This window comes from Bombina bombina, chromosome 6 (genome assembly GCF_027579735.1).
Source record: "Bombina bombina isolate aBomBom1 chromosome 6, aBomBom1.pri, whole genome shotgun sequence".
In the NCBI taxonomy this organism is placed as follows: domain Eukaryota; kingdom Metazoa; phylum Chordata; class Amphibia; order Anura; family Bombinatoridae; genus Bombina; species Bombina bombina.
The window spans coordinates 303,144,547-303,170,038 of NC_069504.1; the positions used below are offsets into that span (position 1 = coordinate 303,144,547).

At 40.6% G+C, this 25,492-nt stretch overlaps 1 protein-coding gene across 1 annotated transcript in view; it reads left to right on the forward strand.

Moving 5' to 3' along the window:
• Positions 1-25,492, forward strand: part of CEP290 (centrosomal protein 290) — an 862,077-nt gene that overhangs the window by 553,750 nt on the left and 282,835 nt on the right. The window contains 1 exon segment of the mRNA XM_053716925.1: positions 7,043-7,188. Within this exon segment, the coding sequence (XP_053572900.1) occupies positions 7,043-7,188 (146 nt within the window).

The following is a 25,492-nucleotide window of genomic DNA, read 5'->3' on the forward strand; positions in this document are numbered from 1 at the left end:
GTCATTCTTGGCGCAGACTTTTTTGGCGCAAAAATTCTATTTCCGTTTCCGGCGTCATACGTGTCGCCGGAAGTTGCGTCATTCTTTGACGTTATTTTGCGCCAAAAATGTCGGCGTTCCGGATGTGGCGTCATTTTTGGCGCCAAAAAGCATTTAGGCGCCAAATAATGTGGGCGTCTTATTTGGCGCGAAAAAATATGGGCGTCACTTTTGTCTCCACATTATTTAAGTCTCATTTTTTATTGCTTCTGGTTGCTAGAAGCTTGTTCTTTGGCATTTTTTCCCATTCCTGAAACTGTCATTTAAGGAATTTGATCAATTTTGCTTTTTATGTTGTTTTTTTCTTTTACATATTGCAAGATGTTCCACGTTGCAACTGAGTCAGAAGATACTTCAGGAAAATCACTGCACAGTGCTGGAGCTACCAAGCTAAGTGTATCTGCTATAAACTTTTGGTATCTGTTTCTCCAGCTGTTATTTGTATTGCATGTCATGTCAAACTTATTAATGCAGATAAAATTTCCTTTAGTACTGTTACATTACCTGTTGCTGTTCCGTCAACATCTAATTTTCAGAGTGTTCCTGATAACATAAGAGATTTTATTTTTTAAATCCATTAAGAAGGCTATGTCTGTTATTTCTCCTTCTAGTATACATAAAAGTCTTTTAAAACTTCTCTTTTTTCAGATGAATTTTTAAATGAACATCATCATTCTGATACTGATAATGGTTCTTCTGGTTCAGAGGTTTCTGTCTCAGAGGTTGATGCTGATAAATCTTTGTATTTGTTCAAGATGGAATTTATTCGTTCTTTACTTAAAGAAGTGTTATTTGCATTAGAAATAGAGGATTCTGGTCCTCTTGATACTAAATGTAAACGTTTAAATAAGGTTTTTAAATCTCCTGTAGTTATTCCAGAAGTGTTTTATCTCCCTGATGCTATTTCTGAAGTAATTTCCAGGGAATGGAATAATTTGGGTAATTTATTTACTCCTTCTAGACGTTTAAGCAAATTATATCCTGTGCCATCTGACAGATTAGAGTTTTTTGGGACAAAAATCCCTAAGGTTATGGGGCTGTCTCTACTCCTGCTAATGTACTACTATTCCTACGGCAGATAGTACTTCATTTAAGGATCCTTTAGATAGGAAAATTGAATCCTTTCTAAGAAAAGCTTACTTATGTTCAGGTAATCTTCTTAGACCTGCTATATTTTTAGTGGATGTTGCTGCAGCTTCAACGTTTTGGTTAGAAGCTTTAGTGCAACAAGTAACAGATCATAATTTTATAGCATTATTATTATTCTATAACATGCTAATAATTTTATTGGTGATACCATCTTTTGATATCATTAGAGTTGATGTCAGGTATATGTCTCTAGCTATTTTAGCTAGAAAAGCTTTATGGATTAAACTTTGGAATGCTGACATGTCTTCTAAGTCAACTTTGCTTTCCCTTTCTTTCCAGGGTAAATAATCATTTTTCGTTCCTTTCCTCACAAGGAACAAAAGCCTGATCCTTCATCCTCAGGAGCGGTATCAGTTTGGAAACTATTTCCAGTTTGGAATATATCCAAGCCTTATAGAAACCTATAGCCAGCTCCTAAGTACCTATGAAGGTGCGGCCCTTATTCCAGCTCAGCTGGGATGGGGCAGATTACGTTTTCTTCAAAGAAATTTGGATCAATTCCGTTCTTAATCTCTGGTTTCAGAAACATTGTTTCAGAAAGGTACAGAATTGGCTTCAAGTTAAGGCCTCCTGCTAAGAGATTCTTTTCTTTCCCGTGTCCCAGTTAACACAGCAAAGGCTCAGCATTTCTGAAATGTGTTTCAGATCTAGAGTTGGCTGGAGTATTTATGCCAGTTCCAGTTCTGGAACAGGGGCTGGGGTTTTATTTTATCTCTTCATTGTACCAAAGAAGGTCAATTCCTTCAGACCAGTTCCGGATCTATCATTATTGAATCGTTATGTTAGGATACCAACATTCAAGATGGTTACTGTAGGACTATCCTGCCTTTTGTTTAGCAAGGGCATTATATGTCTACAATAGATTTACAGGATGTGTATCTGCATATTCCGATTCATCCAGATCACTTTTAGTGTCTGAGATTCTCTTTTTAGACAAGCATTACCAGTTTTGTGGCTCTACCGTTTGGCCTAGCCTCAGTTCCAAGAATTTTTTTCAAAGGTTCTCGGTGCCCTTCTTTCTGTAATCAGAGAATAGGGTTTTGGTATTTCCTTATTTGGACGATATCTTGGTACTTGCTCAGTCTTCTCATTTTCGAAGAATCTCATACGAATCGACTTGTGTTGTTTCTTCAAGTTCATGGTTGGAGGATCAATTTATCATTCAGTTCATTGATTCCTCAGACAAGGGTAACCTTTTTAGGTTTCTAGATAAATTCAGTGTCTATGACTCTGTCCTTGTCAGACAAGAGAAGTTTAACATTGATATCAGCTTGTCAAAACCTTCAGTCACAATCATTCCCTTTGGTAGCCTTATGCACGGAAATGTTGGGTCTTAGGACTGCCGCATCAGATGCGATCTCCTTTGCTCGTTTTCACATGCGACCTCTTCAGCTCTGTATGCTGAACCAATGGTGCAGGGATTACTCAAAGATATCTCAATTAATATCTTTAAACCGATTTTACAACACTCTCTGACATGGTGGACAGATCACCATCGTTTAGTTCAGGGGGCTTCTTTGTTCTTCCGACCTGGACTATAATCTCAACAGATGCAAGTCTTACAGGTTGGGGAGCTGTGTGGGGGTATCTGACGGCACAAGGGGTTTGGGAATCTCAGGAGGTGAGATTTCCGATCAATATTTTGGAACTCCGTGCAATTTTCAGAGCTCTTCAGTCTTGGCCTCTTCTGAAGAGAGAGTTGTTCATTTGTTTTCAGATAGACAATGTCACAACTGTGGCATACATCAATCATCAAGGAGGGACTCACAGTCCTCTGGCTATGAAAGAAGTATCTCGAATTTTGGTTTGGGCGGAATCCAGCTCCTGTCTAATCTCTGCGGTTCATATCCCAGGTATGGACAATTGGAAAGCGGATTATCTCAGTCGCCAAACGTTGCATCCGGGCGAATGGTCTCTTCACCCAGAGGTATTTCTTCAGATTGTTCAAATGTGGGAACTTCCAGAAATAGATCTGATGGCTTCTCATCTAAACAAGAAACTTCCCAGGTATCTGTCCAGATCCCGGGATCCTCAGGCGGAGGCAGTGGATGCATTATCACTTCCTTGGAAGTATCATCCTGCCTATATCTTTCCGCCTCTAGTTCTTCTTCCAAGAGTAATCTCCAAGATTCTGAAGGAATGCTCGTTTGTTCTGCTGGTAGCTCCGGCATGGCCTCACAGGTTTTGGTATGCGGATCTTGTCCGGATGGCCTCTTGTCAACTGTGGACTCTTCCGTTAAGACCAGACCTTTTGTCTCAAGGTCCTTTTTTCCATCAGGATCTGAAATCCTTAAATTTAAAGGTATGGAGATTGAACGCTTGATTCTTGGTCAAAGAGGTTTCTCTGACTCTGTGATTAATACTATGTTACAGGCTCGTAAATCTGTATCCAGAGAGATATATTATAGAGTCTGGAAGACTTATATTTCTTGGTGTCTTTCTCATCATTTTTCTTGGCATTCTTTTAGAATACCGACAATATTACAGTTTCTTCAGGATGGTTTAGATAAGGGTTTGTCCGCAAGTTCCTTGAAAGGTCAAATCTCTGCTCTTTCTGTTCTTTTTCACAGAAAGATTGCTATTCTTCCTGATATTCATTGTTTTGTACAAGCTTTGGTTCGTATAAAGCCTGTCATTAAGTCAATTTCTCCTCCTTGGAGTTTGAATGTGGTTCTGGGGGCTCTTCAAGCTCCTCCATTTGAACCTATGCATTCATTGGATATTAAATTACTTTCTTGGAAAGTTTTGTTCCTTTTGGCCATCTCTTCTGCCAGAAGAGTTTCTGAATTATCTGCTCTTTCTTGTGAGTCTCCTTTTCTGATTTTTCATCAGGATAAGGCGGTGTTGCGAACTTCTTTTGAATTTTTACCTAAGTTGTGAATTCCAACAACATTAGTAGAGACATTGTGGTTCCTTCATTATGTCTTAATCCTAAGAATTCTAAGGAGAAATCGTTGCATTCTTTGGATGTTATTAGAGCTTTGAAATATTATGTTGAAGCTACTAAGTCTTTCCGAAAGACTTCTAGTTTATTTGTTATCTTTTCCGGTTTTAGAAAGGCCAGAAAACTTCTGCCATTTCTTTGGCATCTTGGTTGAAATCTTTAATTCATCTTGCCTATGTTGAGTCGGGTAAGACTCCGCCTCATAGGATTACAGCTCATTCTACTAGGTCAGTTTCTACTTCCTGGGCGTTTAGGAATGAAGCTTCGGTTGATCAGATTTGCAAAGCGGCAACTTGGTCCTCTTTGCATACTTTTACCAAATTCTACCATTTTGTTGTATTTTCTTCTTCTGAAGCAGTTTTTGGTAGAAAAGTACTTCAGGCAGCGGTTTCAGTTTGAATCTTCTGCTTATGTTTTTCATTAAACTTTATTTTGGGTGTGGATTATTTTCAGCAGGAATTGGCTGTCTTTATTTTTTCCCTCCCTCTCTAGTGACTCTTGTGTGGAAAGATCCACATCTTGGGTAGTCATTATCCCATACGTCACTAGCTCATGGACTCTTGCTAATTACATGAAAGAAAACATAATTTATGTAAGAACTTACCTGATAAATTCATTTCTTTCATATTAGCAAGAGTCCATGAGGCCCGCCCTTTTTTTGTGGTGGTTATGATTTTTTTGTATAAAGCACAATTATTCCAATTCCTTATTTTATATGCTTTCGCACTTTTTTCTTATCACCCCACTTCTTGGCTATTCGTTAAACTGAATTGTGGGTGTGGTGAGGGGTGTATTTATAGGCATTTTAAGGTTTGGGAAACTTTGCCCCTCCTGGTAGGAATGTATATCCCATACGTCACTAGCTCATGGACTCTTGCTAATATGAAAGAAATGAATTTATCAGGTAAGTTCTTACATAAATTATGTTTTCTCTGAGACTGACTGCCTGGAGATTGAACGCTTGATTTTATCAAAGCGTGGCTTCTCCGAGTCAGTCATTGATACCTTAATACAGGCACGAAAGCCTGTCACCAGGAAAATTTATCATAAGATATGGCGTAAATATCTTTATTGGTGTGAATCCAAGGGTTACTCATGGAGTAAAGTCAGGATTCCCAGGATATTATCCTTTCTCCAAGAAGGTTTGGAAAAAGGATTGTCAGCTAGTTCCTTAAAGGGACAGATTTCTGCTCTGTCTATTCTTTTGCACAAGCGTCTGGCAGATGTTCCAGACGTTCAGGCATTTTGTCAGGCTTTAGTTAGAATCAAGCCTGTGTTTAAACCTGTTGCTCCGCCATGGAGCTTAAATTTGGTTCTTAAGGTTCTTCAAGGAGTTCCGTTTGAACCTCTTCATTCCATAGATATCAAACTTTTATCTTGCAAAGTTCTTTTTTTGGTAGCTATTTCCTCGGCTCGCAGAGTCTCAGAGTTATCTGCCTTACAATGTGATTCTCCTTATCTGATTTTCCATACGGATAAGGTAGTCCTACGTACCAAACCTGGGTTTTTACCTAAGGTGGTATCTAACAAGAATATCAATCAAGAGATTGTTGTTCCATCCTTGTGTCCTAATCCTTCTTCAAAGAAGGAACGTCTATTACACAATCTGGACGTGGTTCGTGCTTTAAAGTTTTACTTACAAGCTACTAAATATTTTCGACAAACATCTGCTTTGTTTGTTGTCTACTCTGGAAAGAGGAGAGGTCAAAAGGCTTCGGCAACCTCTCTTTCTTTTTGGCTAAGAAGCATAATCCGCTTAGCCTATGAGACTGCTGGCCAGCAGCCTCCTAAAAAGATTACAGCTCATTTTACTAGAGCTGTGGCTTCCACTTGGGCCTTTAAAAATGAGGCTTCTGTTGAACAGATTTGCAAGGCGGCGACTTGGTCTTCGCTTCATACTTTTTCAAAATTCTACAAATTTGATACTTTTGCTTCTTCGGAGGCTATTTTTGGGAGAAAGGTTTTACAGGCAGTGGTACCTTCCGTTTAAGTACCTGCCTTGTCCCTCCCTTCATCCGTGTACTTTAGCTTTGGTATTGGTATCCCACAAGTAATGGATGATCCGTGGACTGGATACACCTTACAAGAGAAAACACAATTTATGCTTACCTGATAAAATTATTTCTCTTGTGGTGTATCCAGTCCACGGCCCGCCCTGTCATTTTAAGGCAGGTAATTTTTTTATTTAAGCTACAGTCACCACTGCACCCTATGGTTTCTCCTTTCTCTGCGTGTTTTCGGTCGAATGACTGGATATGGCAGTTAGGGGAGGAGCTATATAACAGCTCTGCTGTGGGTGTCCTCTTGCAACTTCCTGTTGGGAATGAGAATATCCCACAAGTAATGGATGATCCGTGGACTGGATACACCACAAGAGAAATAAATTTATCAGGTAAGCATAAATTGTGTTTTTGATTGTGTATTTGTCAATTATTAAATTCCTCTGTATTTAGTGGTCCTTTAAAGTCTATGGTCATTTATGTAGATAAATCATTAGACTTTTCTACAGAATTGTGATCAATCAAATAGTTAGATAGGATCAGTAATGCAAAAATGGTTTTAGAACATGTCATTTTTGTAATTGAATGACCTTTTTAGAAGAACTTGTCTGCAGAAGAACTGTAATGTTTAAAGCATGCCATGTTTTTATTTAATAGGAATGCAAAAACTTTCCACAGATAGATTTCATGACTTTATGGTATTCCAATAAGATTATCTGAATATTTTATTTGACATTTTATATTATTATTAAAAGAGTACACTCTGTACAGGATTTCATAGAAATGAATGATTACTGCGATAGAAATATGCTCACTCATCTTTTTAAATAAGTAACTCATATAAATATTCATAAATCAGGTAAATTGTCTAAGGTGTATTATTCTTGTGTATCATCTTTTTTCTCAACAGAACTGTAAGGAAGAGCTTATTAGATGGGAAGAAGGTAAAAAATGGCAAAACAAATTGGAAGGATTAAAAAGCAAGCTGAGAGAAAAGGACAAAGAAATTGATTCTTTAACAAAACAGTTAACAACACTAAAGGAGCTGTATTCCAAGTAAGTTTTGTAAATAAATACATTGGCACAGTGCAAGAACATGAAATTACCTTGCTCAAAAAGATACCAGTTAAAAATATATGTCTAAAATCACCATATACTTTAGTGAACACTTTTGCAGGGAAAAAATGTTTTGACCATCTTCACAAAAGATAAAACAGACGAACAGGAACAAAATGTGTTATCCGGATACTTTCAGCGAATCCCACCAGGTGACCTCCGGACCCCAACACCTCTGGCCTGTTTCAAATGAGTGTGACAGCGTGTCAATTACACACACAGATATATGGAACCTCAACGCGTTTCCCCTGTTTTGCGAACGGCTTTCGCAAGAGGACAGGTTAATTATGCCTGTATGTGTTACCTTTATCCTATATAAAGGTACTAGTTACCAATCAGGTGAGGAGGTGTGTTACCAACAAACACACCTCCTATATGATGTCATAATTCTAAAACGAAAATTAACCTCTAGTGTGTTAAATTACTTATATAAGACATGATATCCAAAGCAAGCTGAAAAATAAATGAAAAAATATAAATAATAAATGCAAAGGATCAATACATTAAAGATATATGTGGAAATATAAGTATATTGCATTACTATAAACTACCAGCTGGATAAGACTATCATATCATAAAAACTACCATATTAAAAAATAATAAATGTTGAATAAAAAAAAACTAACTAAAAAATAGGACAATATATATTCACATAAAATAAAAAATATACTAAAAGATATAATTCTTAATGAACCTGAACCTAATTATTTATATCAAGAAAAAAACCTTACATATGAGCCGCAACATCAATATCTATGTTAAGCCCTAAGGGAGTGAGGGATTTCATTTTATAAATCCATAGTGTTTCTAACTTGTGGCGTTTTAAAAGTCTATCATGCTCCTTCGGGGGCACCCAGTCAATTACTTGAATTTTTAAACTACTGGGGTCACAATTGTGGACTTCCATAAAGTGTCTAGGTACACTATGCATGTTGATCCTTTCTTTAATGTTGTAAAAAAGAGTTACAGTTACTTCTAATTTTAATCTTAAATTGCTTGCAATTTCTTCTCAGTGGTTTACATTACCCACCTGGGAGGAACCTGGAGTTCCTTTGCCATGATTGGCGTGGATTGTTCGGTGGGAGGACACTCACATTCTAGTTTATCCATTATTCACATTTCAGTGTATACCGGGAGCAGACTTCTTGAGCTGTTTTTCATCCCGGGAGTGGACTTTCCCGGAGGTGTTCTCCAGGTTAACTCTCACATGGGGGGCTGCTGGAGTTGGAGATGGCAGTATGCCAACTTTCCAGGTTATTTTTAGGGTCAGAGATTAGCAGGCTGCTCTGCTAAATACTCTGGCGGTTCCTTGGGATTTCAGTCTGCTTGCTCTCCTCCACGAGTCTTTTCTCGTATAAAATGGGAGAGAGCATCAGTATTTTTATAGTTCCTGCATAGTCTCGCAGGATCTGGTTTTCAGACCTAGCGGAGATGTATTTTATCCACCTTGGTGGTTGTTCCTGTAGAAGGACCATCTAGTTCAGGGTCCTTTCTTTCATACAACTTCTTTTTCTCTGAAACTTTCTGCTTGGAGATTGACTGCTTAGTTCTATCTAAGCATGGTTTTTCTCGCATGTCTGTTACTAGTTTCTTTTACCATAAGGTATGACGTAAATTCCCTGATTGGTGTGAATCCATGGACTACTCTTGGAAGTAGGGTCAGGACTCCTAGGGGTTTTGCCCTTCTCCAGGTCGGTCTGGAGGACAGTTTGTCAGTCAGTTCTCTGAAGGATCAGATTTCTGTGTTTTCTTTTTTTACACAAGTGTCTGGCGGATGTGCCAGACATGTATACTTTCTCTTGTAAGGTGTATCCAGTCCACGGATTCATCCTTTACTTGTGGGATATTCTCCTTCCCAACAGGAAGTGGCAAAGAGAGCACACAGCAGAGCTGTCCATATAGCTCCCCCTCTAGCTCCACCCCCCAGTCATTCTCTTTGCCGGCTCTAAGCAATCGGAAGGGTAAAGTGAATGTGGTGTTAGAATTGTAGTTTTTATTTTCTACAAGCAAGAGTTTGTTATTTTAAATGGTACCGGTGTGTACTATTAACTCTCTGGCAGATAGGAGATGAAGATTTCTGCAGGGAGGAAGATGATTAGCATGTTGTAACTAAAATCCACTGCTGTTCCCACACAGGACTGAGGAGTACATGAGAACTTCAGTTGGGGGGGACGGTTTGCAGGTTAGGCTGCAATAAGGTATGTTCAGTCATTTATTTCTAGACAAGACTGTGATAATGCTAGAAAAGACTGTTAATATCCCCATGAGGGAAGGGTAAGCTATATTCAGAGACTAAGTATGGAATTTCAAGCTTACATAACAGGGCTAGTTTTTGCTGGTTGACACTACTTCAGGGCAAACGGTTTTTATTGAAAAATTCGTTTTTTGAGACACTTTGAAGGTTCCTTTGGGTTTCTTTCAGGGGTTGTTACCCACATGGCTATTACTAAAACACTTGGGAGTGTTTCTTTAGGCCTCACAAGCACCGGAGTGAGGTGGGAGGGGCCTAATTTTGCACCTCAGATGCACAGTTATTTTGACTAGAAGTTCAGGCTGTTTTCACATGGAGGGTCCTGCTGCAGTTTGAGGGCCTATAAAAAGCTTTTTCCCCACAAATCTGGTCCCTAAGGGCAGGTAGGGCCACAGCAGAGCTGTGGCAAGGTGCTGTAGTCTCTTTAACCGTTTTTTTGGCTTACTGTCGATCCGGTTTGGGCATTAAGGGGTTAATCGTTTTTATTGCTAGTTGTGCAATCTTACTAATGCTTTAGGTACATACTGTAAAAAATTTCGAAAAGTTTACTGCTTTTTGTCACTGTTTTGCAAAATTGTGTGCCTTTTTTATTTCTTAAAGGCACAGTAACGTTTTTTTTTCAAAGTGTGTTTTTACTTGATTAAAGTGATTTCCAAGCCTGTTTATGTTACTACTAGTCTGTTAAACATGTCCGACACCAAGGAAAATCCTTGTTCAATGTGTTTAGAAGCCGTAGTGGAACCCCCTCTCAGAATGTGTCCCACTTGTACTGATATGTCTATACACTTTAAAGAACATATTGTTGCACTTAAAAATGTGGCCCAAGATGATTCTCAGACAGAAGGTAACGAGGTTAGCCCATCAACCTCTCCCCAAGTTTCACAACCAGTTACGCCCGCTCAAGCGACGCCTAGCACCTCTAGTGCGTCTAACTCTTTTACCTTGCAAGACTTGGCGGCAGTTATGAATAATACCCTCTCAGTGTTTTTATCTAAACTGCCCGTGTTACCTGCAAAGCGTGATAGCTCTGTTTTAAGAACAGAAAATTAGCATTCTGACGCTTTAGTAGCCGTATCTGATATACCCTCACAACACTCTGAAGTGGGGGCGAGGGATGTGCTGTCTGAGGGAGAAATTTCCGATTCAGAAAGGTTTCTCCTCAGACAGATTCAGATACATTGGCTTTTAAATTTAAACTAGAACACCTCCGCTTATTGCTCAGGGAGGTATTAGTTACTCTGGATGACTGCAACCCTATGATGGTTCCAGAGAAATTGTGTAAAATGGACAAGTACCTAGAAGTTCCTGTTTACACTGATGTTTTCCCGGTCCCTAAGAGGATTGCGGATATTGTTACTAGGGAGTGGGATAGACCAGGTATTCCCTTCGTTCCCCCTCCTGTTTTTAAGAAGATGTTCCCCATATCTAACCCCATGCGGGACTCGTGGCAGACAGTCCCTAAGGTGGAGCGGGCTGTTTCTTCACTTGCTAAACGCACAACTATACCAATTGAGGACAGTTGTGCTTTTAAAGACCCTATGGATAAAAAATTTGAGGGTTTACTTAAGAAAATTTTTGTTCAACAAGGTTTTCTTCTCCAACCTATTGCGTGCATTGTTCCTGTAACCACTGCAGCTGCTTTCTGGTTCGAGGCGCTGGAAGATGCGCTCCAGACGGAGACCTCATATGAGGACATTATGGACAGAATTAAGCTGGCTAATTCTTTTATCACAGATGCCGCTTTCCAACTAGCTAAGTTAGCGGCAAAAAATTCAGGTTTCGCCATTTTGGCGCGCAGGGCGCTGTGGCTAAAGTCCTGGTCGGCCGATGTGTCGTCAAAATCCAAACTATTGAACGTTCCTTTCAAAGGAAAGACCCTCTTCGGGCCTGAATTGAAAGAGATTATTTCAGAAATCACTGGGGGAAAAGGCCATGCTCTCCCCCAGGACAAGTCCTTCAAGACAAAGAACAAACAAAATAATTTTCGTTCCTTTCGGAATTTCAGGAGCGGTCTCGCTTCATCCTCCCCTGCTGCAAAGCAAGAGGGTAACACTTCACAACCCAGGGAAGCCTGTAAACCTTACCAGGGAAGGGTAAACAGGCCAAGAAGCCTGCAGCTGCCTCCAAGACAGCATGATGGGGTAGCCCCAGATCCGGGACCGGATCTAGTAGGGGGCAGACTCTCTCTCTTCGCTCAGGCCTGGGCAAGAGACGTACACGATTCCTTAGAGATTGTATCCCAGGGATATCTTCTAGAATTCAAGGACTCCCCTCCAAGGGGAAGGTTCCACATTTCTCGTTTGTCTACAGACCAGACAAAGAAAGAGGCATTCTTACGCTGTGTAGAAGACCTACATACAATGGGAGTGATCCACCCAGTTCCAATTGCGGAACAAGGGCTGGGTTTTTACTCAAACCTGTTTGTAGTTCCCAAGAAAGAAGGAACTTTCAGACCAATCCTGGATCTCAAAATTCTAAACAAATTCCTCAGAGTCCCATCATTCAAGATGGAGACCATTCGGACAATCTTACCAATGATCCAGGATGGTCAATATATGACTACCGTGGATCTAAAGGATGCGTATCTGCACATTCCTATCCACAAAGATCATCACCAGTTTCTCAGGTTCACCTTTCTGGACAAGCATTATCAGTTTGTGGCTCTTCCTTTCGGGTTGGCCACTGCTCCCAGAATTTTCACAAAGGTGCTAGGGTCCCTCATGGCGATACTAAGACCGCGGGGCATCGCAGTGGCGCCTTATCTAGACGACATCTTAATTCAGGCGTCGACTTTCCAAAGAGCCAAGTCTCACACGGAAATTGTATTGGCCTTTCTGAGGTCTCACGGGTGGAAGGTGAACATCAAAGAGAGTTCTCTCTCCCCCCTCACAAGAGTTCCCTTCCTAGGAACCCTAATAGACTCGGTAGAAATGAAAATATTTCTGACGAGGTCAGAAAGTTAAAACTTTTAAGTACTTGCCGAGCTCTTCATTCCATTCCTCGGCCATCTGTAGCTCAGTGCATGGAGACAATCGGACTAATGGTAGCGGCAATGGACATAGTCCCTTTTGCACGGATACACCTCAGACCACTGCAACTATGCATGCTCAAACAGTGGAATGGGGATTATGCAGATTTGTCTCCTCAAATACAGTTGGACCAGGGGACCAGAGATTCTCTTCTCTGGTGGTTGTCTCAGGATCACCTGTCTCAGGGAATGTGTTTCCGCAGACCAGAGTGGATCATCGTATCGACCGACGCCAGTCTGTTGGGCTGGGGTGCAGTCTGGGACTCCCTGAAAGCTCAGGGCTTATGGTCTTGGGAAGAAGCTCTTCTCCCGATAAACATTCTGGAATTGAGGGCGATATTCAACGCGCTTCAGGCATGGCCTCAGCTAGCTGCGGCCAAATTCATCAGATTTCAGTCGGACAACATCACGACTGTAGCTTACGTCAATCATCAAGGCGGGGCAAGGAGTTCCCTAGCAATGATGGAAGTAACCAAAATAATCAGATGGGCGGAGGATCACTCTTGCCATCTCTCAGCAATTCACATCCCAGGAGTAGACAGGCAGATTTTCTAAGTCGTCAGACTTTTCACCCGGGGGAGTGGGAACTCCACCCGGAGGTATTTGCCCAGCTGACTCAGCTATGGGGCACTCAAGAATTGGATCTGATGGCGTCCCGTCAAAACACCAAACTTCCTCTTTACGGGTCCAGGTCCCGGGATCCCCAGGCGCTGCTTATAGATGCTCTAGCAGCGCCTTGGTCCTTCAATCTGGCCTATATTTTTCCACCGTTTCCTCTCCTCCCTCGTCTGGTTGCCAGAATCAAGCAGGAGAGGGCTTCAGTGATTCTAATAGCGCCTTCGTGGCCACGCAGGACCTGGTATGCAGACCTAGTGGACATGTCATCTGTGCCACCATGGACACTACCAATGAGGCAGGACCTTCTAATACAAGGTCCTTTCAAACATCCAAATCTAATTTCTCTGTGTCTGACTGCTTGGAGATTGAACGCCTAATTCTATCAAAGCGTGGTTTCTCTGAGTCGGTTATTGATACGCTGATTCAGGCTAGAAAGCCATACCATAAGATTTGGAGAAAATATCTTTTTTGGTGCGAATCCAAGGGTTACTCATGGAGTAAGGTTAGGATTCCCAGAATTTTGTCCTTTCTCCAAGACGGATTGGAGAAAGGATTATCAGCTAGTTCCTTAAAGGAACAGATATCTGCTTTGTCTATTCTTTTTCACAAACGTCTGGCAGAGGTAACAGACGTTCAAAAGTTTAGTCAGGCTTTAGTCAGAATCAAGCCTGTTTATAGATCTGTGGCTCCGCCATGGAGTCTGAATTTAGTTCTTTCAGTTCTGCAAGGGGTTCCGTTTGAACCTTTACATTCCATAGATATTAAGCTTTTATCTTGGAAAGTTTTGTTTTTGGTAGCTATCTCTTCTGCCCGAAGAGTTTCAGAGTTATCTGCTTTACAGTGTGATTCACCTTACCTGGTGTTCCATACAGATATGGTAGTTTTGCGTACCAAACCCGGTTTTCTTCCTAAGGTTGTGTCTAATAAGAATATTACTCAGGAAATTGTTGTTCCTTCTCTGTGTCCTAATCCTTTGTTGAAGAAGGAACTGAAGAAGGAACGTCTATTACACAATCTTGATGTGGTTCGTGCTTTAAAGTTCTATTTACAAGCAACTAAGGATTTCAGACAAACAACTTCTTTGTTTGTTATCTATTCTGGTAAAAGGAGAGGTCAGAAGGCGACCGCTACCTCTCTTTCCTTTTGGCTGAAAAGCATCATCCGTTTGGCCTATGAGACTGCTGGCCAGCAGCCTCCTGAAACAATTACTGCTCATTCTACCAGAGCAGTGGCTTCCACATGGGCTTTTAAAAATGAGGCTTCTGTTGAACAGATTTGTAAGGCAGCGACTTGGTCTTCGCTGCATACTTTTTCCAAATTTTCCAAATTCGATACTTTTGCTTCTTCGGAGGCTATTTTTGGGAGAAAGGTTTTACAAGCAGTTGTGCCTTCCGTTTAAGGTACCTGTCTTGTTCCCTCCCTTCATCCGTGTGCTAAAGCTTTGGTATTGGTATCCCACAAGTAAAGGATGAATCCGTGGACTGGATACACCTTACAAGAGAAAACAGAATTTATGCTTACCTGATAAATTTATTTCTTTCATGTAATTAGCAAGAGTCCATGAGCTAGTGACGTATGGGATATACATTCCTACCAGGAGGGGCAAAGTTTCCCAAACCTCAAAATGCCTATAAATACACCCCTCACCACACCCACAATTCAGTTTTACAAACTTTGCCTCCGATGGAGGTGGTGAAGTAAGTTTGTGCTCAATTCTACGTTGATATGCGCTCCGCAGCAAGTTGGAGCCCGGTTTTCCTCTCAGCGTGCAGTGAATGTCAGAGGGATGTGAGGAGAGTATTGCCTATTTGAATGCAGTGATCTCCTTCTACGGGGTCTATTTCATAGGTTCTCTGTTATCGGTCGTAGAGATTCATCTCTTACCTCCCTTTTCAGATCGACGATATACTCTTATATATACCATTACCTCTACTGATTCTCGTTTCAGTACTGGTTTGGCTTTCTACAAACATGTAGATGAGTGTCCTGGGGTAAGTAAATCTTATTTTCTGTGACACTCTAAGCTATGGTTGGGCACTTTGTTTATAAAGTTCTAAATATATGTATTCAAACATTTATTTGCCTTGACTCAGAATGTTCAACTTTCCTTATTTTTCAGACAGTCAGTTTCATATTTGGGATAATGCATTTGATTTAATCATTTTTTCTTACCTTCAAAAAAAAAAATTTGACTCTTTTTCCCTGTGGGCTGTTAGGCTCGCGGGGGCTGAAAATGCTTCATTTTATTGCGTCATTCTTGGCGCGGACTTTTTTGGCGCAAAAATTCTTTTCCGTTTCCGGCGTCATACGTGTCGCCGGAAGTTGCGTCATTTTTTGACGTTATTTTGCGCCAAAAATGTCGGCGTTCCGGATGTGCCGTCATTTTTGGCGCCAAAAGCATTTAGGCGCCAAATAATGTGGGCGTCTTATTTGGCGCTAAAAAATATGGGCGTCGCTTTTGTCTCCACATTATTTAAGTCTCATTTTTCATTGCTTCTGGTTGCTAGAAGCTTGTTCTTTGGCATTTTTTCCCATTCCTGAAACTGTCATTTAAGGAATTTGATCAATTTTGCTTTATATGTTGTTTTTTCTCTTACATATTGCAAGATGTCTCACGTTGCATCTGAGTCAGAAGATACTACAGGAAAATCGCTGTCTAGTGCTGGATCTACCAAAGCTAAGTGTATCTGCTGTAAACTTTTGGTAGCTATTCCTCCAGCTGTTGTTTGTATTGATTGTCATGACAAACTTGTTAATGCAGATAATATTTCCTTCTGTAAAGTACCATTGCCTGTTGCAGTTCCTTCAACATCTAAGGTGCAGAATGTTCCTGATAACATAAGAGATTTTGTTTCTGAATCCATAAAGAAGGCTATGTCTGTTATTTCTCCTTCTAGTAAACGTAAAAAATCTTTTAAAACTTCTCTCCCTACAGATGAATTTTTAAATGAACATCATCATTCTGATTCTGATGACTCTTCTGGTTCAGAGGATTCTGTCTCAGAGGTTGATGCTGATAAATCTTCATATTTATTTAAAATGGAATTTATTCGTTCTTTACTTAAAGAAGTTCTAATTGCTTTAGAAATAGAGGATTCTGGTCCTCTTGATACTAATTCTAAACGTTTGGATAAGGTATTTAAATCTCCTGTGGTTATTTCAGAAGTTTTTCCTGTTCCTAATGCTATTTCTGCAGTAATTTCCAAAGAATGGGATAAATTGGGTAATTCATTTACTCCTTCTAAACGTTTTAAGCAATTATATCCTGTGCCGTCTGACAGATTAGAATTTTGGGACAAAATCCCTAAAGTTGATGGGGCTATTTCTACCCTTGCTAAACGTACTACTATTCCTACGTCAGATGGTACTTCGTTTAAGGATCCTTTAGATAGGAAAATTGAATCCTTTCTAAGAAAAGCTTATCTGTGTTCAGGTAATCTTCTTAGACCTGCTATATCTTTGGCTGATGTTGCTGCAGCTTCAACTTTTTTTTTGGAAACTTTAGCGCAACTAGTAACACATCATGATTCTCATGATATTATTATTCTTCTTCAGCATGCTAATAATTTTATCTGTGATGCCATCTTTGATATTATCAGAGTTGATGTCAGGTTTATGTCTCTAGCTATTTTAGCTAGAAGAGCTTTATGGCTTAAGACTTGGAATGCTGATATGGCTTCTAAATCAACTCTACTTTCCATTTCTTTCCAGGGTAACAAATTATTTGGTTCTCAGTTGGATTCTATTATTTCAACTGTTACTGGTGGGAAAGGAACTTTTTTACCACAGGATAAAAAATCTAAGGGTAAAAACAGAGCTAATAATCGTTTTCGTTCCTTTCGTTTCAACAAAGAACAAAAGTCTGATCCTTCATCCTCAGGAGCAGTTTCAGTTTGGAAACCATCTCCAATCTGGAATAAATCCAAACCAGCTAGAAAGGCAAAGCCTGCTTCTAAGTCCACATGAAGGTGCGGCCCTCATTCCAGCTCAGCTGGTAGGGGGCAGGTTATGTTTTTTCAAAGAAATTTGAATCAATTCTGTTCACAATCTTTGGATTCAGAACATTGTTTCAGAAGGGTACAGAATTGGTTTCAAGATGAGACCTCCTGCAAAGAGATTTTTTCTTTCCCGTGTCCCAGTAAATCCAGTAAAAGCTCAAGCATTTCTGAATTGTGTTTCAGATCTAGAGTTGACTGGAGTAATTATGCCAGTTCCAGTTCAGGAACAGGGGATGGGGTTTTATTCAAATCTCTTCATTGTACCAAAGAAGGAGAATTCCTTCAGACCAGTTCTGGATCTAAAAATATTGAATCGTTATGTAAGGATACCAACGTTCAAGATGGTAACTGTAAGGACTATCTTGCCTTTTGTTCAGCAAGGGAATTATATGTCCACAATAGATTTACAGGATGCATATCTGCATATTCCGATTCATCCAGATCATTATCGGTTCCTGAGATTCTCTTTTCTGGACAAGCATTACCAGTTTGTGGCTCTGCCGTTTGGCCTAGCTACAGCTCCAAGAATTTTTACAAAGGTTCTCGGTGCCCTTCTGTCTGTAATCAGAGAACAGGGTATTGTGGTATTTCCTTATTTGGACGATATCTTGGTACTTGCTCAGTCTTTACATTTAGCAGAATTTCATACGAATCGACTTGTGTTGTTTCTTCAAGATCATGTTTGGAGGATCAATTTACCAAAAAGTTCATTGATTCCTCAGACAAGGGTAACCTTTCTGGGTTTCCAGATAGATTCAGTGTCCATGACTCTGTCTTTAACAGACAAGAGACGTCTAAAACTGATTGCAGCTTGTCGAAACCTTCAGTCACAATCATTCCCTTCGGTAGCCTTATGCATGGAAATTCTAGGTCTTATGACTGCTGCATCGGACGCGATCCCCTTTGCTCGTTTTCACATGCGACCTCTTCAGCTTTGTATGCTGAATCAATGGTGCAAGGATTACACAAAGATATCTCAATTAATATCTTTAAAACCGATTGTTCGACACTCTCTAATGTGGTGGACAGATTACCATCGTTTAATTCAGGGGGCTTCTTTTGTGCTTCCGACCTGGACTGTAATTTCAACAGATGCAAGTCTCACAGGTTGGGGAGCTGTGTGGGGATCTCTGACGGCACAAGGAGTTTGGGAATCTCAGGAGGTGAGATTACCAATCAATATTTTGGAACTCCGTGCAATTTTCAGAGCTCTTCAGTTTTGGCCTCTTCTGAAGAGAGAATCGTTCATTTGTTTTCAGACAGACAATGTCACAACTGTGGCATACATCAATCATCAAGGAGGAACTCACAGTCCTCTGGCTATGAAAGAAGTATCTCGAATTTTGGTTTGGGCGGAATCCAGCTCCTGTCTAATCTCTGCGGTTCATATCCCAGGTGTAGACAATTGGGAAGCGGATTATCTCAGTCGCCAAACGTTGCATCCGGGCGAATGGTCTCTTCACCCAGAGGTATTTCTTCAGATCGTTCAAATGTGGGAACTTCCAGAAATAGATTTGATGGCGTCCCATCTAAACAAGAAACTTCCCAGGTATCTGTCCAGATCCCGGGATCCTCAGGCGGAGGCAGTGGATGCATTATCACTTCCTTGGAAGTATCATCCTGCCTATATCTTTCCGCCTCTAGTTCTTCTTCCAAGAGTAATCTCCAAGATTCTGAAGGAATGCTCGTTTGTTCTGCTGGTAGCTCCGGCATGGCCTCACAGGTTTTGGTATGCGGATCTTGTCCGGATGGCCTCTTGCCAACCGTGGACTCTTCCGTTAAGACCAGACCTTCTGTCACAAGGTCCTTTTTTCCATCAGGATCTGAAATCCTTAAATTTAAAGGTATGGAGATTGAACGCTTGATTCTTCGTCAAAGAGGTTTCTCTGACTCTGTGATTAATACTATGTTACAGGCTCGTAAATCTGTATCTAGAGAGATATATTATAGAGTCTGGAAGACTTATATTTCTTGGTGTATTTCTCATCATTTTTCTTGGCATTCTTTTAGAATTCCGAGAATTTTACAGTTTCTTCAGGATGGTTTAGATAAAGGTTTGTCCGCAAGTTCCTTGAAAGGACAAATCTCTGCTCTTTCTGTTCTTTTTCACAGAAAGATTGCTATTCTTCCTGATATTCATTGTTTTGTACAAGCTTTGGTTCGTATTAAACCTGTCATTAAGTCAATTTCTCCTCCTTGGAGTTTGAATTTGGTTCTGGGGGCTCTTCAAGCTCCTCCGTTTGAACCTATGCATTCATTGGACATTAAATTACTTTCTTGGAAAGTTTTGTTCCTTTTGTCCATCTCTTCTGCCAGAAGAGTTTCTGAATTATCTGCTCTTTCTTGTGAGTCTCCTTTTCTGATTTTTCATCAGGATAAGGCGGTGTTGCGAACTTCTTTTGAATTTTTACCTAAAGTTGTGAATTCCAACAACATTAGTAGAGAAATTGTGGTTCCTTCATTATGTCCTAATCCTAAGAATTCCAAGGAGAAATCGTTGCATTCTTTGGATGTTGTTAGAGCTTTGAAATATTATGTTGAAGCTACTAAATCTTTCCGAAAGACTTCTAGTCTATTTGTTATCTTTTCCGGTTCTAGAAAAGGCCAGAAAGCTTCTGCCATTTCTTTGGCATCTTGGTTGAAATCTTTAATTCATCTTGCCTATGTTGAGTCGGGTAAAACTCCGCCTCAGAGAATTACAGCTCATTCTACTAGGTCAGTTTCTACTTCCTGGGCGTTTAGGAATGAAGCTTCGGTTGATCAGATTTGCAAAGCAGCAACTTGGTCCTCTTTGCATACTTTTACTAAATTCTACCATTTTGATGTATTTTCTTCTTCTGAAGCAGTTTTTGGTAGAAAAGTACTTCAGGCAGCGGTTTCAGTTTGAATCTTCTGCTTATGTTTTTCGTTAAACTTTATTTTGGGTGTGGATTATTTTCAGCAGGAATTGGCTGTCTTTATTTTATCCCTCCCTCTCTAGTGACTCTTGTGTGGAAAGATCCACATCTTGGGTAATCATTATCCCATACGTCACTAGCTCATGGACTCTTGCTAATTACATGAAAGAAAACATAATTTATGTAAGAACTTACCTGATAAATTCATTTCTTTCATATTAGCAAGAGTCCATGAGGCCCGCCCTTTTTTTGTGGTGGTTATGATTTTGTATAAAGCACAATTATTCCAATTCCTTATTTTATATGCTTTCGCACTTTTTTATCACCCCACTTCTTGGCTATTCGTTAAACTGAATTGTGGGTGTGGTGAGGGGTGTATTTATAGGCATTTTGAGGTTTGGGAAACTTTGCCCCTCCTGGTAGGAATGTATATCCCATACGTCACTAGCTCATGGACTCTTGCTAATATGAAAGAAATGAATTTATCAGGTAAGTTCTTACATAAATTATGTTTTCTCTTGTGGTGTATCCAGTCCACGCCCGCCCTGTCATTTTAAGACAGGTGGTTTTTATTTTTAAACTACAGTCACCACTGCACCCTATGGTTTCTCCTTTTTCTTCCTAACCTTCGGTCAAATGACTGGGGGGTGGAACTAGATGGGGAGCTATATGGACAGCTCTGCTGTGTGCTCTCTTTGCCACTTCCTGTTGGGAAGGAGAATATCCCACAAGTAAAGGATGAATCCGTGGACTGGATACACCACAAGAGAAATAAATTTATCAGGTAAGCATAAATTCTTTTTTTGTCAAACCCTGTCAGTATCAGGCCTGTGTTTAAGTCTGTTGCTCTTCTTGGAGCTTTAACATTGTTTTAAGGTTTTTGCAGCAGGCTCAGTTTGAGCCTTAGCATTCCATAAGATTTTAAATATTTTTCTTGTAATTTTCTTTTTTGCTATATCTTCTGCTCGGAGAGTTCAGGTACTCTTGGCTTTGCAGTGTGATTCGCTTTATATTATTTCGGATAAGGCGGTTTTATATCCTAAGTGGAAATATTGTTTCGGAATTGTTGTTCCCTCTCTGTTTCCTCATTCTTATCTTTTGAGGTACGTATGTGAACAATTTGGATGTTGTGCAGGCTTCTGTTTTTGTTTGTTTTCTCTGTATCAGAAAACTGCTGCTACTTCTCTTTTCTCTGGTTGAGAAGTTGAATTAGTTTGCTTTTCAGACTGCGGGGCTGCAGTCTCCTGAGAGAGTTATGGCTCATTACACTAGGGCTGTCTCTTCTTTTTGGGCTTTCAAAAATGAAGCTTCTGTGGAACAGATTTGCAAGGCTACAACTTGATCTTCCTTGCATACTTTTTTCAAAATTTTAAAATTTAAAAATTTGATCTTTTTGTTTCGGTTGAGGCTTCTTTTGGGAGAAAGGTTATTCAAGCGGTGGTGCCTTCTGTTTAGGTCTGCCTGTCTTGTCCCTCCCTATTCATCTGTGTCCTCTTGCTTGGGTATTGATTCCCAACAATAATTGATGAAACCGTAGACTCACCGTATCTTAGGAAAGAAAAGAAAATGTATGCTTTCGGGATATGGTGAGTCCACGGCCCTGCCCTTTTACTCCAGTCAGTTGTTTTTGACTAAACTTCAGGCACCTTTACCCCTTGTGTTTCTTCCTTTTTCTCCATTCTCCTTCGGTCGAATGACTAGGGAAGGGAAGTGATACTTAACAGTTTATCTGTGATGCTCTTTGCCTCTTCCTGCTGGCCAGGAGTAATATTCACCAACAGTAATTGATGAAACCGTGGACTCACAATATCCGGAAATAAATAAATTTATCATGTAAGTATACATTTTCTTTTTCTTGACCAGCATTTCCAGTTCTTAGCCCTACCATTTGGCTTAGCTACTGCTCCCAGAATATTTACAAAGGTTCTGGGAGCCCTCCTAGCAGTGGCCAGATCCCAAGGTATTGCAGTGGCTCCTTACCTGGACGATTTCTTGGTTTTACCCTCAACTTTTCCTTTAGCAAGATATCAGACGGAAAGTCTTCTGTGTCTCCTTCGGACACACAAATGGAAGATAAATCTAGAGAAGAGTTCTCTGGTCCCCAGCACCAGGGTTGTTTTTCTAGGTACTATAATCGACTCAGTCTCTATGAAGATCTTTCTAGCAGATCAAAGACGTTCCAAACTGGTGTTGGCTTGTCAAGCCATTCAGGCCCCCCTAAACCCTTTGGTGGCTCAGTGTATGAAAGTGATTGGTCTCATGGTGTCTTCCATGGACATTATTCCTTTTGTTCGCTTTCATCTTCAAACTCTACAATTAATGGATCGGAGGTCACTTAAATCTGTCTCAACAGATTGTTCCAGACGATCTAACAAGAGACTCTCTCTTGGTTGCTCTGTCAAGCTCACCTGTCAAGGCACGTGCTTCTTGAGACCATCCTGGGAGATTGTGACTACGGATGCCAGCCTTTCAGGCTGGGGAGAAGTCTGGGGTCCCAGGAAATCTCAGGGGACTTGGTCCCGAGAAGAATCATCTCTTCCTAACAATATCATGGAACTTTGGGCAATTCACAATGCTCTGAGGGCATGGCCTCAACTCTGTTCTGCTCGGTATATAAGATTTCAGTCAGACATCATAACTTCTGTCGCTTACATAAATCATCAGGGAGGAACAAGCAGCTCCTTAACAAGGGTGGAAGTAGCTCAAATCCTAAAATGGGCAGATTCTCACAATTGTCTTCTTTCAGCGATCCACATCCCGGGAGTGGACAACTGGGAAGCGGATTTTCTCAGCAGACAGTCCTTTCACCCGGGGGAGTGGTCTCTACACCCTGAGGTGTTCTCGGGTTCCGGAGATCGACCTCATGGCCTCTCGTCTCAATACCAAGCTACCCAGGTATGGGTCGAGATTGAGGGATCCTCAGGAGGAACTGGTGGACGTGTTAGCGGTTCCATGGAGGTTCAAGGTCATATATCTTTTTCCTGCGTTGGCTCTTTTACATCGAGTCATTGTTCGCATCAAGCAGGAACTAGCTCTGGTAATTCTAATAGCACCATCTTGGCCGTGGTTCACAGATCTGGTGAGGATGTCCTCACCTCCATGGAGGTTACTGCCCCGAGCGGATCTTCTAATGCAGGGACAATTTCTGCATCAAAATCTAGATTCTCTGAGACTGACTGCATGGAGATTGAACGCCTAGTCTTATACAAAAAAGGTTTTTCTGACAGTGTCATAGATACTCTGATCCAGGCTTGCAAGCCTGTTACTCAACATATTTACCACAGGGTGCGGTGTACTTACCTACATTGGTGTGAGGAAGACATTTTTTTCCTGGCACAAAGTGAAAGTTGCTCAAATTCTGGCTTTTCTTCAGGATGGGTTGGAAAATGGTCTGTCAGCCAGTTCTCTGAAGGGTCATATTTCTGCCTTATCGGTCCTACTGCACAAGAGATTAGCAGACCTTCCTGAAGTACAGTCCTTTGTTCAGGCTCTGGTTAGAAACAGGCCTGTATTTAAACCTGTTGCTCCTCCATGGAGCCTTAATCTTGTTCTTTGTGTTTTGCAGCAAGCTCCATTTGAGCCTTTGCATTCTGTGGATCTTAAACTTCTATCCAGGAAGGTTTTATTTTTGTTGGCCATTGACTCTGCTTGCAGGGTCTCTGAGATTTCTGCTTTACAGTGTGAGCCCCCTTATCTAGTTTTCCATGCGAATAAGGCAGTTTTACGTACCAAGTTAGGATTTCTACCTAAGGTGGTTTCGGATCGCAACATCAATCAAGAGATTGTTGTTCCTTCCCTTTGTCCTAATCCCTCTTCCTTGAAGTAACGTTTGCTGCACAATTTAGACGTTGTGTGTGCTTTAACATTTTTATCTCCAGGCAACTAAGGATTTCAAACAATCCTCTTCTTTGGTAGTTTTATATGGTGGTAGAAGGGCACTGCGACTTCTTTATCTTTTTGGTTGAGAAGGCTGGACAACAGCCTCCTGAGAGGATAAAGGCTCATTCCAATAGGGCAGTTTCTGCCTCCTGGGCTTTTAATAAAGAAGCCTTTATAGATCAGATTTGTAAGGCGGCTATATGTTCCTCCTTGCATACTTTTTCAAGATTCTATAAATTCAATGTTTTTGCAGCTTTCTGGAGAAAAGTGTTACAGGCAGTTGTGCCCCCAGATTAGGGTCCGCCTTCTTATTTTTATTCACTCAGTGTTCTCTGGAGCTTGGGCATTGGTTCCCAACAGTAATTAATGAAGTTGTGGACTCTCCCTGCCTTTAGAAAGTAAACAAAATGTATGCTTACTAGATAAGATTCCTTTCTTTCCTGGCAGGGAGAATCCACGACCCGCCCATGTTTTTTTTGTTTGGGGCGGCTCCCTTTTTCTTTTCTTCTGGCACCTCTATACCCTAATGTTTCTCTTACTTTTACTTGTTCCCTTGGCCGAATGACTGGGGGATAGGGGAAGTGGGAGGGATATTTATAGCCTTTGGCTGCGGTGTCTTTGCCTTCTCCCGTTGGCCAGGTGTTGATATTCCCAACAGTAATGAATGACATCGTGGACTCTCCCTGCCAGGAAAGAAAGGAATTTATCTGGTAAGCATTAATTATTTTTTTTCCTGGTGTTTAAGAAATATTTTTTTTTAGAATTCCTACAGTTGTTTAATTTATTCAGGACAGCATAGTAAAACGTTTATCAACCAGTTCTCTTAAGGGTCAGATTTCTGCTTTATCTGTTTTACACCAAAACAAGATTACCAAGATTACTGATATTGAATCCTTTGTATATGCCCTAAACAGGATTAGACCAGTTATGTGTCCAGTTACTCCTCTTTGGAATTTTAATTTGGTCTTGAGGGTCCTTCAAGCCTATCCTTTGAACCTATGCACGGATTAGACCTCCAGCTTTAAATTTGAAGGTTCTTTTTCTCTTGGCCATTTCTTCAGCTAGAAGAGTTTCTGATTTTTCAGCTTTATCCGGTAATACTCCTTTATTTATATTTAATCAGGGAAAGGCAGTACTTTTTCTTCCAAAGTTAGTATCTACAGATACTATCAACCAAGAAATTGTTCCCTTTTTATGCCCAGCTATAAGGAGTGTCTTTTTCCCAACCTTGATTATGTGAGGGGACAAACATTGTATGCGGAAGCCACACAAGTCTAAACTTTCTTCTTCTTTGTTCAAACATTTTTCAGGACCTTGCAAGGGATAAAAAGCTACAGCCCTTATCTTATCTAACCGACTTAAAACTGTAATTTTCTTCTTAAACGGGAAGAGTCCACAGCTGCATTCATTACTTTTGTGAATTCAGAACCTGGCCACCAGGAGGAAGCAATGACACCCCAGCCAAAGTCTTAAATACCTCCCCCACTTCCCTTATCCCCCAGTCATTCTTTGCCTTTCATCACAAGAAGTTGGCAGAGAAGTGTCAGAAGATTTTTATTTAGTCTCTTATGGA